Raw genomic sequence first — 18,198 nt, 5'->3', positions numbered from 1 at the left:
AATCGAAACTCCTTTTTTAATGACTTGTAGAAAAATTCTGAAAAAATATGCAAGACTTGAACTGTAATATACAGTTTTCAAAACTACTGGAGTGATTTTGCTGTGAAAATTTTGTAAAGTTCTGAAAAAAATGTGTTTTTTTTTAAGTTTTGTTATTTAAAAAATCCTTTCAACTTTGAAAAGCTATAACTTAAAAACGGTCACGATTCGAACGAATCTATGCACAGTTATAGAAACCGTATTAGTTTATTCAATTTTCTTCCAAATATTGCATCGATATTGGATTACGCAGTCAAAAGTTATAATCCTCCAATGTCGCTGGCTACCCGCTGGTAGCCCGGTTATTGGATTTGGTTGCCAGTGACAGGGTTAATCGTGTATCTCGGGAACTGCCTGTACAGATAAATCTGTATTGCTGGTCACTCTGCCGCTTGACAGCAGTGGCAGCTGTCAAGCGCAGTTGGAAGGAAAAAATCGCGTGATAGATCGTGCGAGTGTGTGTGCGTGCGATTCGTCAGAAATCATACGTAGAAACCGTTTCGCAGTTCGCCAGACAGGACGAGAGTGGTTTAATCGCGCGATTATTCCATCCAGTACGGGCTACATTGGGCAGTGTTCCGGGTATTTTCCACTTCTCGTTTGGTATCGTTGCTGGCAGACCGGGCAGAAGTAGAATTCTTTGCCCGCATAGGAGAAGCACCACTCCACCACATCCTGCCTGCGTGTGATGATACTTTCTCCCGTCTTCGGTGTCTCGCCGTGTCGCTGCTGACGGGGAGCGGTGCGCTTTTTTTGTTGCTTTCTTTTCGCGTGTGTCCAGGTGCTGACCGAAGCTTGGCGAAGCTGGCCACATCCGCTCGGTGGTTGATTCATGGTCAGCGGTGAAGAAAAGAAAATTCTGTATCGTTCTCGCGTACAAAGTGATGCGGCACTGTGCGTGAAGTTCCCGCTGCGTGTGTGTGAAGATATTTGACGGAAGTTGAGGTGGTGCTATTGCGGTGCTGCCTTCCCCTCCCACCCCATAGTTGCGCTCGACACGTTGCCATCTCCAATTAGGGCCACCTGTGAAAAGGCGTGCGATGGTGGTGTAAAGCAAAAATTGGCCAAAAGTGCAGTGAGAAGATACGCCGTGAGCAATCGTTGTGCCAGTGTTCCGAAAACCGTTCCTGCCGTCTGAGACGGGGTGTGCATTGTTTTCGTCTAGCACCCTTCCCGGCGAACCGTATCGCGCGGAGTGTGAACCGATTCTAAAGAACTGCAGCACCCCCGCTCGAAGAACACACACACACACGATGTATTTCTACAAACAAAAGCTGCTGCACGCGGCGCAGCTGAAGAAGCTGTACGACCACAAGTATTCCTGCACCAACGTCAGCCTGATGGATCCGTTCCTGCAGCCCTGGTGGTGCTGGCTCGTCTCGAAGGTGCCGCTCTGGTTGGCCCCCAATCTCATCACGATCGTCGGCCTGGCGATCAATATCGCCACCACGCTCATACTGATCTCGTAAGTGACGAACATTAGATGGGATTAATTTTACACCTTTTTTTACACATCTTTCTTGGAGGCAAAGGGTCACATCTTCGCTTTACAGTCGTAGTGTCTCTAGCAAACGCAAAACAAAAAAACTCAGTTGCTCTGAACGGGAAAGACGTAGACGTAGAGCACACGAGCAATTCGGGGAGCAATCCGAGCACATGACGGACGGGCAGCGAATGAGAAGGGCGCGCGTGGTGGCAATTATGTAATTTCGCAAAGTATATCATCCACAGATAAAACGAGCGAACGACGGGAAACGAGAGAGGAGGCGAGGCAGCCGTGTGTCTAGTAGGCAACGCTAACGGCGAAGTACACGAAAATGAACCGAACCGAACGGAGACACGGGGAGAGGCTCTTACCTTGCGCCAAGTGTGCACTGTGTGTGCACCTTCCTGGCTGGTTCGCGCCGCCCTGCGAGCGACGCACTTGAAAACGTACGCGGAGAAGAGTTATGTTTTTAGCCGCGTCATGGTTCAACAGGGACGGACATCATGTTTGCAATTGGCCTTTTTTGTGTGTGTGTGCCGTTGTGTTGGCGCTATTTAATATTTGTACATTTCTTTGGGGCAAGAGCGCGAGTTGCTTGATAAGAAAACAATACGACCAATTAGTTCCTACGATTGTGGCTTATTTTTAAGCTACGCACACCACGCAATTTTAGACGAAATGAGAAAATTTCGATGCACAGAGCATTTCCCAAAATTCGATCCATCTCGAACGCGCGAATGTGCGTGTGGGTGCGATGCGGTTGCCAAGGAAACGGCAAAACGGCGGTGGGCACCGTTAGCGGTTGCATTTTTTCTTTTTTTTTCGCACGAAAATTCCACGCCCAAAGCATGAACACGCGCGCGCTGTCTGCCACATCCTTCTTCCACTATTTTGTTTCCCCATTCAAAACCTACCCCGTAATGTGCCACTTTGCTGGCTTGTGTAGGAAAGAGGGGGAGGGTGGGTTTGATTGGAAACGCAAAGTGAACGAACACTCTCACACGCAACAAGCGGAAAAAAAGCAACAGGGAGGGAAAGTTTGATCGCGGTATTCGGTGCTTCCGCGAAGAAGATTGATATGCGTCGAATTAGAGATTAGTGTTGGGTTTCATGAATCTTTCGCTGAGAGTCATTCTTATGAATCTACAGTGATGACTGACTCGAATTTCGAATCGACTCTTCAAAGATTCTTGGATCTCTAAAGATTCGCGAATCTCCAAGGATTCATGAATCTCGAAAGAATCATGAATCTCCAAGGATTCATGAATCTCCAAGGTTCTATGAATCTCCAAGGATTTATGAATCTCCAAGGATTTATGAATCTCCAAGGTTTTATGAATCTCCAAGGATTTATGAATCTCCAAGGATTTGTCTATCTCGAAACATTCATGAATCTCCAAGGATTAATGAATCTCAAAAGATAAATGAATCTCCATTAACATTCATATACTTCGAGGGATTCATGAATCTTTAGAGATGCCCGATTTTCAAAATATTGTATTGGACCGTCTCCCCGTAGCAAAACAAACTATCTAGCTGCGTGATACTTGCCAAGAAGACTCGAAAGCATGTATAGACTGGCATGACCACCTAGGTTGCTACGAACCAAGTAGAAGAATGCATCTTTGGAGATCTAAGAATTCCTTGAGATTCATGAATACCTAGATAATTGTGAATCTTTTGAGATATTCGAATCATTTGAAAACTGACGAATCTTTCGGGATTCATCTTTGGAGATTCATGAATCTTTGCAACCGAGATTCAGATTTACAGTAGAACGTCAATTATCCGGGGACGGATTAACCGGCGGGCGGCTTAACCGTGCGCATAAATCTGACAGCTGTTCATACGTACGGCGAAAGTTTGCAGCGATAGTCAATTGGGTAACCAGTTTCTTGTGCAGCTCTGTAGTGTCTAATGGTATTTTCGAAATTCATTTTTGTTCATGAACAGTAGTTAAACCTACAGTTATTGATTAAAATAATATTATACTAACGATTAATCGATTGAATCTAGGTGAATTAATAATAAAACTGGTGAATTTCATATGTTTTATATGCGTTTGACATTTCTTGGACCATTATCCGTGCAAATCGATTTACCGGCAACCGTCCGATCCCGAGCTGCCCGGATAATCGACGCTCTACTGTATTTAATAATTTCAAAGATTCTTTCAGATTCACGAATCTGAATCAGATGTACCCAACACTAGTCGAGATGTATTTTGGGGTTTGTGTCGGGGAAACGAAGAGCATTTGTTCGGTGTTATCTATCGATAGGAAATTTTCACTTTCCCGCCGCGTGTTGCAATTGTTTTGTGGCGTTGAGGGTGGCGCTGGATGGATGTTGATGTTTTCCTTTGTATTAATTTCGTTGCCTTGTGGTGTCGTTTTTTGTTTGTTGAGCCATTAGCATTACAATTCACACCTTCTATTTTAGTTTTAATGGCTATTTAGAGCAGAAGTTGTGATATTTTCTCTCTCTTCTCGAGATTGGAGATTCTTCACGAACTATGAATAACTTAAAAAACTATGAACGTTCAAAAAGAAAGCAAAAAATCCCGATTATTCTTCTAAACAAGTTCATTTTATTAACACAAAAACCTTCCATTATTTTTATCACCTACAGCTACAGCCCCACCGGCCGTGAGGAACCCCCGCGATGGTCGTCGGCCCTGTGCGGCATCGGCCTGTTCATCTACCAAAGCCTGGACGCGATCGATGGCAAGCAGGCGCGCCGGACCAACTCGTCCTCGCCGCTGGGCGAGCTGTTCGATCACGGGTGCGACTCCATCTCGACCGTGTTTGTCGCCCTGTCGGCCTGTATCTCCGTCCAGCTCGGCTTCTACCCGCGGTGGATGTTTTTCCAGTGCTTCTGCGCGATGACACTGTTCTACTGTGCCCACTGGCAGACGTACGTGTCCGGTACGCTCCGGTTTGGGCGCATCGACGTAACCGAGGCCCAGTGCACGATCATCGGCATTCATATGATATCGGCCATCTTCGGTCCCTCGATCTGGATGACGAAGGTAAGGGCCGGGTGGGAGCTGGTGGGAAAGGTAACGCAAAACCCCCGTTTTCATTTCAGCATTGCAGTATTGAGAGCAGTTCGTGGTCCGGGTTCCTTGGTTCAGCTTCTGTTCAGGTCGAAAGGGAAACTCTCAGCCCAACTAAACAAAAAGAAATTGCACGACACATACTCGAAAATGGTGACCATGATCTCACCCTTGATTGATTGGGCCTTGACTCTGGCGGCAGCAGCAGCAGCTATATATTAGATAGTTGCGAAGCCGTTTTTTTTTCGTTTGCCACTGTTATTGTCTAATTTTGCACACACATCCTCACATAGTGCAAGAAGGGTGGTGGTGTGATATGTGCAAATTGCACCTACACTTTATTAGCCACAATTGTTGCCCGCTCGATCCGGGACAGAACCGGGGCTAGATGAACCAAAGGGAAAATAAAACTAATGCTCCGCTCGTATCAGACGAATCTGTTCGGCCAGCAATACAGCTGCCTGCCCTTTATGCTCGACACACAGTACACCGAAGTGGGGGCACGCCGCCTTGACAATGGGAATAGGCCGCTATTACAGCTCGCCATTGCATTGTGTGTAGACGGCAAGTGTGTTTCGTTGCGTTATTGTTTTCATTAGTCCGTGTTCTCACACTATGCAAATGAAGCTGTATCGTGCAAAGCTCTGTATGAGGAAAGTCGAGCCACGAGCTGCACAAACCCGTTCGGCATCCTGCTCTAGATATTGTGCGTCTCAAAGCACATGGCGTGATTTCTGATGCTTGTTTCTTTTTTGTCGTTCGCGCATGTGTTTGTTGATTTGACGGTTTTTGAGGGTTAGGCAGCGCGACTACCATCACCACCACCACCAATCTTTTGGCGCATAGTGTGTGTCGACGCATCCTATCGCGCGCTGTACGTGTCCAAAGTACACATCACCGTGTTACGGACACCACGAGTTACTCCACAAGTCGCCCGTACGCACATATGCACAAAACGAAGCAGTGTGCTTCTTCCACCTGTCTTACTTTTCGCACCCTAGTGGCCGCGCATAATACGCGGTAGTTAGGGAGTGGAGGTTTTTTTTTGGGGGGATTGTTATCATTCCGAATGGTGTGATGGCGCTTGTCGATAATGCAATGTATGATAAGCACAAGCAATGTGTGGCATGCTCGCTGAGCTTAAGAAGTAAAGCAGGGGAGTGGTTTGATTTAGTGGTCCAATTTGAAATGACTGTTGGGTTGGTGGTGCGAGTATGTCGATGCTGTTGAAACATAGGGTTGATTGGGGTTGAGAGTTGTCCGTGTTATCAGCGTACGATTTTCTTTCCGCTCGCTAGTGTCTCCCTTCGTTTTGGTACACACAGCCGAAGATGGCAATCGGTACAATTGTACGCTCGTACGAATGAGTTGAGGTTGGTTTTTAATTTTGATGGTCATAGCAATCGATTTACAGGGTTTTCCAAGTCACTTTTGAATGCGCATATCATTATTCACCACTTGCTAGATCTTATTCAACAGCTGACAAATGGTATATTTACTAAAAAATAAAATTTCAGTTCTTCCACATAATTTTCAACACACCACAAAGAACTGTCAAACTCAATCCCGCTTGAGACGTGTTGAAAATCATGTGGAAGAACTGAAACATTATTGTGATGCAGTTACAACATTTGACAGCTGTTGAAAAACATCTCGGAAGCATTGAAAAATGTTGTAGACATTGGAAAGTGACTCGGAAACCCCTGTAATATATACAGGGTTTCCAAGGCAGTTTCGAATGTAAACGTTGGTATTCAACGTCATAATTTTTAATTTCTGCAGCATGATTTTCAACACGTCTTAAGCTGGATTGTGTTTGACAGTTCTTTGTGATGTGTTGAAAATCATGTGTAAAAACCAAGGGTCAATAATTACTACAGGTCGGTCCGTTCAGTGTAGTTTGACACATTTTCATTTGACAGCTAGGGAATCCAATGTTACTTAGCAACTCATAAAAAGTCCTTAGCAACCCTTACTACCTATCTGTCAATCTCCATAGAAATCTCAATCTAGCATGGTCAAACTATATCCATCACTTTCAACAATAGTTCAATTTATTTTGCTTTTGACTAATGTTGGACATGTCAAAATTATAAAATCGCGTAATTCGAGTGTTGCGTAAATCGGGGAAAGACTGTAATTAGGTGCACATTCGAAAGTGACTTGGAAAACCCTGTAAACATGAGCTATAAATGTTGCTTCTTGTGTTTAAAATGTTGGGTACATCAAGAGATAACTCCAACTGAGTGCAATGAGTGCAATTCTTATCAACATCAAGTTTTGTCTTGTGATTAACAGAAATTATGCCCATCGAATGTTGTCTCCTTGTGAAATGAAGTAAATAACTGTTATGTTTTGCAACACCAAACTTCATCTATATCCAGAGGACTTAATTGTTAATTCAAACCGCAAAGTAGAATAGCATAGAACACAACCTTCTCATGTCTCATTTTTTCTCTACAATTGGCGTGTAAATTTCCTAAAAAAAACCATGCTGTGTCGACTTGAAATTATTCCGATTGGTCCATATTTAGATATTGAACATTAAAAAAGAAGCTTTCCCTATATTGACACACGTGGAATAAAATTTTGCTCGATGTGGAACCAACACCGTACCCATTTCATTGATTCCATCCTTTGCCCACCAAAAGAGTACTTCTTCTAACATCTTACTCTATTTTTTAACAATTTCTTTCCACATTTCGCCACCCCTCCCACAAAAAACAAACCCCCCCGTTTGTCCTACCGTTTGTATACCACCTTTCGAACGACATACATTGAACGGTTTGCGCGGTGGCAGATCTTCGGCCAGTTCGAACTGTGGAGCACGATGGCCGTCATGACCATCCTGTGCGGTGGCTGGTCACTGCTGGAGTTCTTCTCGGTGATCCGTGCCGGCGGTGTCGGTAAAAACGGATCCACGGTCGCCGTAAGTTCATCAAACATTCGCCACCTTTACCCAACCCTACCCAACCCAACCCAACCCAACAACCTCTTCTCTCTTTCTCTCACTGTTCCATGACAATTTTATCCCCCATCTTCCTGTATCCGTTTTACAAGTGCCGATGATGAAAGCATTTAATTGACAATATTTTAAAGATTCGTGTTCAAGCAATGATTTCATGACTTTCTACAAAAAAATTACCATTTTGTTTTAAATATTTTTCTACATGACAGCCCTTAAATGGCCTTAAAAAGACATTTCTCTGACCAAGACGAAACTCTTCAGCTCTCTTATCATCTGTCTCTCGATCGATTGCATGCGTGTGTTTACATGCGTGTTTGTGTTTCCCGTTTTGCCGCAATGCTGCATGATCTGTACGGAGGGAGGACACTGTTCTGCATGAAAACTCCAACTAAACTACTTGTCTTTGTTTGTGTCGTTTGTTGTTTGCTGTGGTTGTTATCTATAAGAAGGAATGGAGTTTGTTGTGCGTCTGAAACTGGGTTTTTGGGGGACGACAGTCTTACTGCTGCTGCTATTGCTGCTGCATGCATGCCTGTGCAATGTTTGCCCTGTTTTGTCGTGTTCTTGTTATGTTTTGCGGTTCTCCCGCGCCGCCTTGCCCAAGTTGCTATGATGATGATGATGTCTGCGGTAATTTGCGCTGTTGTCGATAACTGCTGTTCACTTCCTCTCTTTCGTTGTTTAAATTTATGTATTTTAATGTTTTATTTATACTTTTCAGTGTTTCTAATCTTTGTTTTCACCATTTTTTGTGTGTGTTACTACTTTAACGCTTCTTTTTTCCGTTTCCTTTTTCTATGTTATCTTCCCCCGTGGTTTATCCCCTTTTATCCGTTACTTTTAAACCCCGTGCGTGCGTGTTTTCGACTTGCGCGTTTGCTCGATCCTGCTGCGGCGATCCTCCTCCTTCGCTAGATGCCGCTCCTCGGTGGCAGCTGGAACTACGCCGTGTGTGCGATCTTTACGTTCGGATTCGTGCAAGTGTTCACCACCTTCTGCCAGAGTTTTCGGGCCGGTGGCGTCGGCAAGAACGGCTCCACCGTTGCTGTAAGCGACTTTATTATTGCGTTTTTTTGCGCCCATTTCCTATATTTAAGCTACCTTTTTTTGTATGGCAAATCCCTGCTGCTGGGATGAGCATTTTTACCTTTTGCCTGTGTCCTCCTTTATGCTCCTGTTTCTTTTTTTCCCTCTCCTGTGTTTTTTTACTTTCTCTATTCTTTAAGTCATCATTTACTCTCACATACATTGTTTCTAACACAATTGTACTAATGTGGGTGGCATCTTTACTTTTACGCAATGGAAAAAAAACGCAATTATCTAATACATGGTCGGTTAGGTGTGGTTTGTTTACTTTATGTGCAATTATTATAACCAACCGAATATATTTCCTTGTTGTTTTTTATGCTGCGTTGGGGAGGTTGTTTCAAACATTGATAAGTTTTCTGTGTCGTGTTTTATAAAGAGGGTTTTTTCACTACCGTTCTTCTCCAGTTTATATGCCACTTTTATCATTCTTCCCAAACACTAAATAACTGTCTCTCTCTAGGTCGTTTATATTGTTCTCGTTTTTGTTTTATTCTTCTTCTTTATTTCTCTTCTGCAATTTTGACTTACATACTTAATCGAAATGGTTTTTTTCTCTTTCTTCCTTTTTTTTTATCTCATTTTACTTATTTTCTCGTTTTCTTGTTCTTTCTTTCTTCTCTCTTTGCCGCGCTCTCTCTCTCGTGTGCTTTCTTATCTCGTTCTCGCCACTAAAACTCGGTCTTTCGGGGCGCCTCCCCCTCCTTACTGCTACGAATTTCTTTATCTTTTGGCTGTCGTGTGTTGTAACAAAACAAAAAATAAATAATCTCCAATACTTCAATTGGGCTTGCTAACTTTAAAAAACACCTCACACAACCACGCCACATGGCCGCCGGGCCCCTCCAACACAACCGACCAACGGGATGCCGACCCTTCCGCCCGTCGGACCCCACCAACAATAATAACAATAATCAAAAACAGCTACCGTTGATGGGGGGCATCGACATAAAGACGGTCCCGCTCTACTTTGCCGTGTTTGTGTTCGGACTGCTCGCCTATCAGAACGCGTCCGTTATCTTTACCGGTGGCGTGGGCAAAAATGGATCTACTGTCGCTGTAAGGCCACTAATCTATGTGTGTGTGTGTTTGCGTGAGCTTAACATATGTGTGTGTGTATGTGTGTGAAAATTGTTAGATTGGTCCTTTCATAATACTAACTTCCTGTTGTATTTGTTACACGTGTTGGCGAGTTCTTCATGTGTTTTTGTTCTGTCCCTTGTGCAATAACGTGCTAACGATCTTGCTTCTTCTTCTTCGGTTGATTCACGTTGTCCGGGAAAGTGTTTGGATTGTCCTCCCCCTGCTTGATTTAATAGTACTGCGCTGTGTTGCTCCCTTTCGCTGGCTCTCGATAGTGTTATGCTAACGATTTGTATGCTGTTGTTTGTTTGTGTGTTTTGTTGTTGTTGTTTTGTCCGTTTAAACCGCATCGATCGTTTGTTGATCACCTTTTCTATCGTCTCTCTCTCTCCGATCAGTAGATATAGTGTTCAAACAGATATTTTGTATATGTGATTTATTTGCTTAAATTATCAATTGTAAAATCTTGAAATTTAGTTTCACATTTATGTTTTGATTTTACATTTCTTTAACTTTTTTTAAATTGTCATCCCTCCTCCATACGAAACGGTTTATCACACCTATTTTATCGAATCAATCGCTTCTTGCATCCACAACCGGCCCACCGTCCTTAAGCCAAGGTTAATATAATCATTCAATTTGATTAATGTAAATCAATTACCTTTTGCCCTTTATCAATCAACAAGCTGATCGGTAGCGGTACGCGGTAGCAGCTATGCAATGCGTTAGAGAGGCTGAGAATCTCCCATAAGCGTTGAGCTAAAGGAAAAAAAAAGAAAATAACAAAGTTATATTTTGCCTTGGTTCGATATCGTAAGCGTAAATCCAATAAGAAGCTCGAAGTACTATTTACATTTCGCTGAAAAATTAACACTAAAATTGGACTAATAAGAAAACCGGGGAAAACAGCAAAAAGGCAGTAGTGGGCGGGTTTTTTTTACTAGCTTTTCTCTGACGATATTTTAAATGACGGACTAATTGATGGACTAAGGTATCGAACTAATTAAACGGACAGCAAATAACTACGCAAAGATCTAATTAGAAGATAGTAATTTATTGAACAACCTTTATCGCTCTAAAGACTTACGAAAAACCCTTAACCTAAGGTGACACGGTCATAACAGTTTTAAAGCTACACTTCATTCCTTCCCCCTATCCCTATTTCAGAAACTAAATCACAGACAAAATGCACATATTCATACGCTGTAAAATTGGCATCATTCACCTAACCATTCTTCGGTTAAAAGGAAAACAAAAACCAACACACTCAAATGGATAATTTATTTGTTTTGGCAAAATAATTTAAAAAATATATATTTTTAACTAAGTTCAAATTTTCCATGTCAATGTTTCAAATGCTTGATATTCATGTCTCCACAAAGAGTGTAAATAACACTTTTCTTGTGTTAGTTTTGTTAGTGTTTTCATCTTTTAATTTACTTTTTGATTTCTCTTACACAACATTAGCTTTCACATTTTTTGTATTTTTGCTAGAACAAATATCCCTTTTATTGTTTGTGTTTTTCTTAAATTTAAATATAGGCACACCTCATCCATTAACAAACGTCCAATAAAAGAAAGCGCATCCTTTCCCTTCACCTTCTTTTAATGCTTTTTGCTAATCCTTCCCCCCGATAGTCACATGCACACAACCACAAGTATACACTAGTGGTGGGAGCTCGGAATCAGACCTACCCGAATCCGATTCCGTTTTCGGAATAAATTCCGGAGCCGATGCTGGGATTGATTCCGATTTCGGAGCTGATTCTGGAGTCGGATCCGGAACCGATTCTGGAGTCGAATCCGAAGGCGATTCTTGAGCCGATGCTGGAGCCGTTTCTGCAACCGATTGAGGAGCCGATTCTGTAATCAATTTTGGAACCGATTTCGGATCCGATTCTGGAGTCGAATCCGGAACCGGTTCCGGGGTCGAATAAGGAGTTGGCTCCGGAATCGAAATCGGCTCCGGAATCGGAATCGGCTCCGGAATCGAATTCGGCTTCGGAATCGGCTCCGAAATCGGATTCGGAATCGGCTCCAATTCCGGAATCGATGCTGGAGCCGATTTCGGAGCCGATCTTGCAACCATTTCTGGAGCCGATTCCGGACCTACTATCCGGAATCGATTCCAGAAAACTTCGGAGCTAGCCGGAATCGATTCCGACTTCATTTTTCCCATCACTAGTGTACACGCTGTCCTTTCGCACGCTCGCGTGTTTAGGCATCTCGTATGTGTGTCTGTGTGCGAGTTTGTGTACGTGTGTGTGTGTGTGCATACACTGTTACTGTCCATCTCTTCCCCCTCCACCTCACACTATCCTCATTTTTCCGCTTTTCTCACTGACATTGTGGTCTAGTGTGCTTTCTTCCATATCGCAACTAATTGGAGTACTTTTTGTTTTTTCCTCCCCTGACCCCCCGACCCACCGTATGCATTCGATGATCCTCTTTATGCATCGGTGCGCTACACAACAACTCTCTCTGCCTCTCTCCCTCCCTCTGACTCCCCCTGATATGGTGGTGTGTGTGCTGAATCTGCCGGTTATTTTTTTTAAATCCTGTATTGCTGGGGCCTTTGCCTTGTGCCCACCACCATCATGCATCTCTTCTACTACCACCCCGGCTGTGGCTGCTGGAATACCATTAGGGCACGAGCGTACTATCGCCGATCATCCCGTTCCTGTTCGTCGTAGTGCCGGCGTACGTGATCTCGCAGAAATCGACGGATCAGATCTACGAAAACCATCCCGCCCTGTACATAATGGCGTTCGGGATGATTACGGCCAAGGTGACGAACCGGCTGGTGGTAAGTGATGACGAAACCAAGTGCGCTGCTTTACACACACACACGTCGCGTTGCTACTCATTGATTAATTCTCCTTTTTGTCGTGTTAATTTTAGGTCGCCCATATGACAAAGAGCGAAATGGAGTACCTTGACTGGGGACTGATTGGGCCGCTGTGCCTGTTCCTCAACCAGTACTTCAACAGCTTCCTGCCAGAGTACTACGTCCTGTGGTTCTGTTTGCTCTGGTGTACCGTCGATCTGATCCGGTACTGTGGGCAGGTATGAATTGACAGCAAAATTAATAAATAAATAATACAAATTCTTCCCATATTACGTACTAATCGCATTCTACTTTTCCCCTTTGCCCCGTAGGTGTGTCTGGAAATTTGCGACTACCTGAAGATTGAGCTGTTCCGCATTCCCTACCCACCGAAGCCAGTAATGACATCACAAGGTACGAACCCTCCACAGCATCACCACCACCATCACCATCACAGTCACGATAACAAGAACGGTACGCATAGTCTAACCAATAACAACAACAGCGCAGCGACGTCCGCCCAGCAGCAGCAGCAGCAGCAATCGATCAACAGAAAGCAAACGCGTGCCAGCAGCAGAAAGCACAATGCTGCCGCACACTAGTAAGCGCGAGATCACAGACGACGAGGTCGCGCACTGGTTGTTAATATGGGAGAGAGGGTTTGGGACGATGCTTGGTATCCGTTGTTGGGGTTTTATCTTCGAGCTAAAGGATATCCGTCAGCAGCGTCGAGAGTTAATTGTAGTACCATTCGGAAGGGGGGGAAGGAAAACGGAAATAAGGCACAACACGATAACCGCTTTACTATGAACACTGTTAAACTCGCAAATGCAATCCTTTCTACGCCAGGGGAATGAAGCGAACCCTTACTATCTTTAGCTGCAGCCCATCCTCTCATGTAACACAGAAACGGGGCTGCATTCGTCTCGCCGGGGAAGCCGCTTTCGTATAAAATTTTGCTTTCTTTTCTTTGCTCTGGTACACGGGTATTATGCCCTTAGAGAGATGTAGTGCTGGTTGGCCCTACATCCCGTCCATTGCGGCACTGGAAATGCTTCCCTGTTTTTTCCAGTACACAGAGTGTACTCGTCGTACCCTTTTTCACCTCTATATCGTAAAACACTATCCACTGAACGGAGTTGCTTAATGTAGGACAGATTAGTGGTGGGAAAGAATTTAGAAGGAATTTAGAATAACTAAACACACCGAGTACTCTTCACCTTAATCATCATTACCTTAGAGATGTGCTTTCGTTTGTGTGTTTGGACCAACGGGTCCTCCTTTCTTTATCTTTTTAGTTCCCTTTCGATCCGTTTTGTGCTAACTGTTTGTCATCGTGGTTTCCTTGTGCTCTCCGACTACTCTCTAAGCGTGTTACAGGGTTTTCAATGATATTATTGACGTGTTCAGCGAGTTGTTGATTCGTTCGGGCATATAATTGACTCTTTCAGCGAGATATTGATTTGTTCGGAAGCAGGCGTTGACAAGTTCGGCGATACTAAGAGCTGTCACTTTCGTACCCCTTGGACTGCAGCTTGGATCATTCTCATCAGAAGGTAAACAAACGGTTTTCGTAAAAATATGTTTGTTTTAACTAATTCATGAATTAAACAGCTTGGGAAATGATTATTAGCTACTTTTAGGACTTTTCAGAATGAAAAATTGAACCCTGCGGCACAGTGTGTAAACAAAACAAATGACAACATTACAGAATTGCTGAACTTGTCAACGCCTGCTTACGAACAATTCAATATCTCGCTGAAAGTGTCAATTATATGCCCGAACGAATCAACAACTCGCTGAACATGTCAATAATATCATTGAAAACCCTGTAAGTTGTTATCGTTTTCTTTTGTGTGCTATGTGTACCGTGTTCTTGTATGTGTTATTATGTTGATTATGTTGTTGCACTTCGCAAGCGTGTATGTATCGCTAAACCACCGTACACGTAGCGAAGGGGAGTTTGCTCAAACGTGAAACCCGTAACAGCTAGATCCGCGGATTAGACTAAAGGCACACGCGTACACACAAAACTTAGTATGATGTGTATGTGTGTGTGTGGCAGTGTACGTGAGACAAAAGAATTAGCAAGACAACAGTAGATCAATGTCCTTAGTGAAAGGATCATATGCTGGAGCATCACTTACCAAGACAACTTTCACGATCCTACATGATCGTCAGGCTGTATCAATACGTTGCCAACTAGACAGAGGACATGTAGGTCACGATTGTGTGCTGTGTGTGCTTCTGAGCAATGGATAATATTTTTATAGAATCATCTGCTTTTTGTTTTAATTGTTTGCACGTGCTCTAGCCGGCATGTTGGAAACAGAAAAGTTGATCAATTTGTAAAACGGTTGTGCGGCGCTAGTTGGGGAGAAATTAAGCAACATGTAAAAATATGTCCCATGTCCCAGTAGGTTTGAAATATTTATATACAAACACACACTTACACACACAGTTGAGAGTAAAGTTAGTTGTATAAAGCAGTAAGTAAATTTTGAGCGCAGTTCGACGATCGTAAAGCAAAATCATGCGCTTTTTTATGGGAAGAAGAAAGAGGCAGGAAGTAGCGTGTAAAATCAATCCAATGAAACCGTATGTGTGTGTGTGTGTGTGACTGTATGTGTGCGATCATTTAATCCCTGTTAGTAATCATTTGTTACTCGTTTTGAAACCTTCCCGCAATTGGTTTAATCCCAAAGTGTGTAATGTAGTGCAGTGTAACCCGCTAGATTGAGTATGATTGAATAACGCCAAAATGGGAAGGAAAGAAAAGCAAAAGTCGTGTGTAAAAAAAACAACAGAATTATGCTGCAATGTTTTGAAAATGCAACTGGAACTGGAATGAAAATGTAGTTAAATGGAAAACGAAATTCAATTAGCAGTTTTTGCTTATTTTGGTGAGAAAATGAAGAAAATATTACGGATCCCTAGCCGCATCAGTCCACCACCGAGTCGTGGGACAGGGACGCACTGATTCGTCCCTTAGTAAATGTGTCATTAATCAACGCCCCTAACGGCCTTTATGTTACACGTGTCTGAATGATCTGCGCAATGTGGTGTGCATCTCAGTGTATGCGTAATATATAACGAAGTGTGCATATGTGTTATCCATATTGCTTAAAACGAACTCTATTCCCCACCCACCACCACAACACCTGTCGAAGGTTAGTAACGTGTATCCGGCGAACCAAGACCCCATTTTACTCCCCCCTTTTTATTGTGTGTGTGTGTGTGTGTCGTTTATGTGTGTGGTTTCGAACATAACAAAAAACTGTACTCCAAATGCGTCTGCGAATGCCTCCCTTTTATAATTGTGGTATTTTTTAGTTTTTGTTGAAGATTTGAACCCGTTTTTGGATACTATTAACCTTCTTTAACTTTCCCTACAGAGATATATGATATATGCACACAGGGTTTTTGTTGTTATTGTTTGTCTGAAGACAATACAAAGCACATATGTAAAGTGTAGCGAAAAGCATTGCGTTTACCGTGTTAGAACTGATCAGCATGACTTTTGTATCGTTGGTGTGTACCTTTACTACTAACAGGTTAGGATTAAGCTTCCCTCTCTGTTTCTCTCTCTTTAGTGTAGATCGATCTAACAAATTTCGTTTCTCAACTTTAATGGTATTGAATTCTTTCATTCGTGTGTGTGTTCCCGTTACGTGTAGTGTATTTCTTTCATGTACCAATTGATGTGTGTGTTTCAGTATCGTAACAGTGACAGAGGGACGACACAAAAGTGGAGAGCGATTGCGTCCGACCAACACTACCTCATTGTGTTGTTTTCTGTGTTTCATTTGTTTCTATTCGTTGGTTACAAAAGAAAAAGAAACTTTTAACCCATTGCTTCATAACGCGTACCATTATTGTAGTTTAGTTTGCGTTTCTTAGTTTACCACCCAGTACCGGCACAGTGTTGCAGTTTTGTGTGTGTGTTTTTTTTTTATTAAACGTATTAATTTAATTCCTTTTATTTTGCTTTGTTTTTTTTTTTTCGTTTCCTATCCCACGCTTCCCAAAGAAACGGACGAGCTGGACCAGCAGCAGCAGCAGCAGCAACAATCAAGCATCAACAACAATCGTCGCTCGTATCCGACCACACCGGTGCGTAACCTAACCGTGCCACCGGCGATGGGCCAACGGACGGCGTCGGAGGACAATCCAAGCCCGCGCGTGACACCAAACTCATCGCCCCGCAAACCGCATCGCGTATGAGGGATGTCGGATGTCGAACTATCCCAGCATCATTAGGAAAAACACCATCAGGGAAAAAAGGGAACAGAGAACATGATGAGTAGAGTTGGATGGCAGGGTGTTGGTGGTACATTGTTGGTGATGGATATAGAATTAATTGTCGCTACTTGCCAGTGTTCTTTCGTAAGGGAGGAGTGCGATCGAAATGGTTTGGTGCATAGTTTCGCGTTGCTAGGTGTGTGCTATATTGTGTGTAGAGGTACGACCAGCGAGGCAAATCTGTCTCGAGGAAAAGAAAACTGAACTGATACTGAACTAGGTGTGTCCCATCCATCGAACTACTCAGAACTAAGCTTATGCAAACACTTGAAGAAATTAAAGCACTGGTATAAATGAACAGAATTAAACCATTCACTTCTTTGCTCTTACAGCATCAAGCCGGCACAGTGTGTGTGTGTCCAGTGGTGGAAGACAATAGTCTCTAACTCTGTGTACAGACAGGAGGACGGTGGTCGCACTAGAATTTAATGAAACGAAAACATTACGGGCATCACAGACAAAAAAGCAAGCGCAAAAGCAAGTAAACGATGCTTGTTAGAGTCTTTCGGAGCAGACGTGTACACACGCGTTACAGTCGCTCCACCAGAAACTAGAAGAGATTGAGTATAGAATTAGCGCAAGCGAAAGGAAGACGGACGTCCCTTTTCGAGGGACAGAAGACAGCTAAAAAGACAATGCACCGTACGTTGTAAGAGCAATCGAACCAAGAGCGGTTTTTACCAAAAAACCACTAGTTAAATTGTAACGAATTCACCCTTCCTGCTGTGTCAGTTGTGTCCGCGCCTCCTTCTCCCCCCCAAGAGGAACAATGCGTCCTACAACTAGGAAAGGGGAGAAACGGCGGGGGGCAATAGAAGTTGTTTAGAAATATATTTATACCAATAGCGGGTAGTAGTTGTGTGAAGTGAAAGCTGCTAGAATTAACGAATGTTCGAGCCGGAATGTCCGGGCTGTGTGGTGTGGTGTGGTGGTGAATGGCGCAATGCAATAAAATCGAACACTGTTGCGTGATAATTGCTGTTAAAGGAGAACTGCGATGCATGGCGTTTGGACCACTTTCGAAGAAAGAAACCTCGAAGAATAGTAGTGAAAAGCAGATCAGGCATCATCCATCAAGTACGTAACGCTAATTTTCGACCTCCTCTTATCCCCCTTTCCTTTCATCGCTTATCACATGCTCTTATCATATGAGAGGAAAGACGACGAACGGAGTGTGTATCCTTTCTCTCACTCCCTCCGCTACCATTGAGGGATGCTGCGACCGATCGAAACGCTACCAGCGAGGACCGAAATTCAAAGTATCGTAAGTCATCATCCATGAATTACGTAACGTCAATACTGCAAATTTTCGACCACCATCCTCACAAACAATTATACAAACTGTAACTTTG

General features: G+C 43.4%; 1 protein-coding gene across 5 annotated transcripts; it reads left to right on the top strand.

Annotated features, from left to right (window-relative positions):
• The first annotated feature begins 438 nt into the window (after window positions 1-438).
• LOC1280874 (cholinephosphotransferase 1) lies at window positions 439-17,838 on the top strand. Of its 5 annotated transcripts, XM_061662329.1 has the most exons (8): window positions 482-1,504; window positions 4,154-4,553; window positions 8,464-8,595; window positions 9,559-9,693; window positions 12,365-12,523; window positions 12,619-12,783; window positions 12,877-12,958; window positions 16,575-17,838. In XM_061662329.1, the coding sequence occupies exons 1-8, from the start codon at window positions 1,293-1,295 to the stop codon at window positions 16,766-16,768; spliced, it is 1,479 nt and encodes a 492-aa protein (XP_061518313.1). In that variant the 5' UTR covers window positions 482-1,292; the 3' UTR covers window positions 16,769-17,838. The 5 variants fall into 5 exon arrangements, with proteins under 5 accessions (XP_061518316.1, XP_061518314.1, XP_061518313.1 ...); XM_061662332.1 differs by lacking the exons at window positions 8,464-8,595; window positions 9,559-9,693 and adding an exon at window positions 7,381-7,509 and having other exon boundaries at window positions 439-1,504; XM_061662330.1 differs by lacking the exon at window positions 8,464-8,595 and having other exon boundaries at window positions 474-1,504.
• The last annotated feature ends 360 nt before the right edge of the window (window positions 17,839-18,198 follow it).

Source organism: Anopheles gambiae, chromosome 3, assembly GCF_943734735.2.
Source record: "Anopheles gambiae chromosome 3, idAnoGambNW_F1_1, whole genome shotgun sequence".
NCBI classification, from domain to species: domain Eukaryota; kingdom Metazoa; phylum Arthropoda; class Insecta; order Diptera; family Culicidae; genus Anopheles; species Anopheles gambiae.
Note: the sequence above shows the minus strand (reverse complement) of the source record. Positions and strands in the feature narration are given on the sequence as shown.

Bases quoted from the DNA above. Each gene is read 5' to 3' on its own strand.
- LOC1280874 (XM_061662329.1), top strand. From the start codon at position 1,293: ATGTATTTCTACAAACAAAAGCTGCTGCACGCGGCGCAGCTGAAGAAG. The intron at 12,784-12,876 runs GTATGAATTGAC...TTTGCCCCGTAG, and splicing joins TGATCCGGTACTGTGGGCAG to GTGTGTCTGGAAATTTGCGA. The intron at 12,959-16,574 runs GTACGAACCCTC...CGCTTCCCAAAG, and splicing joins GCCAGTAATGACATCACAAG to AAACGGACGAGCTGGACCAG.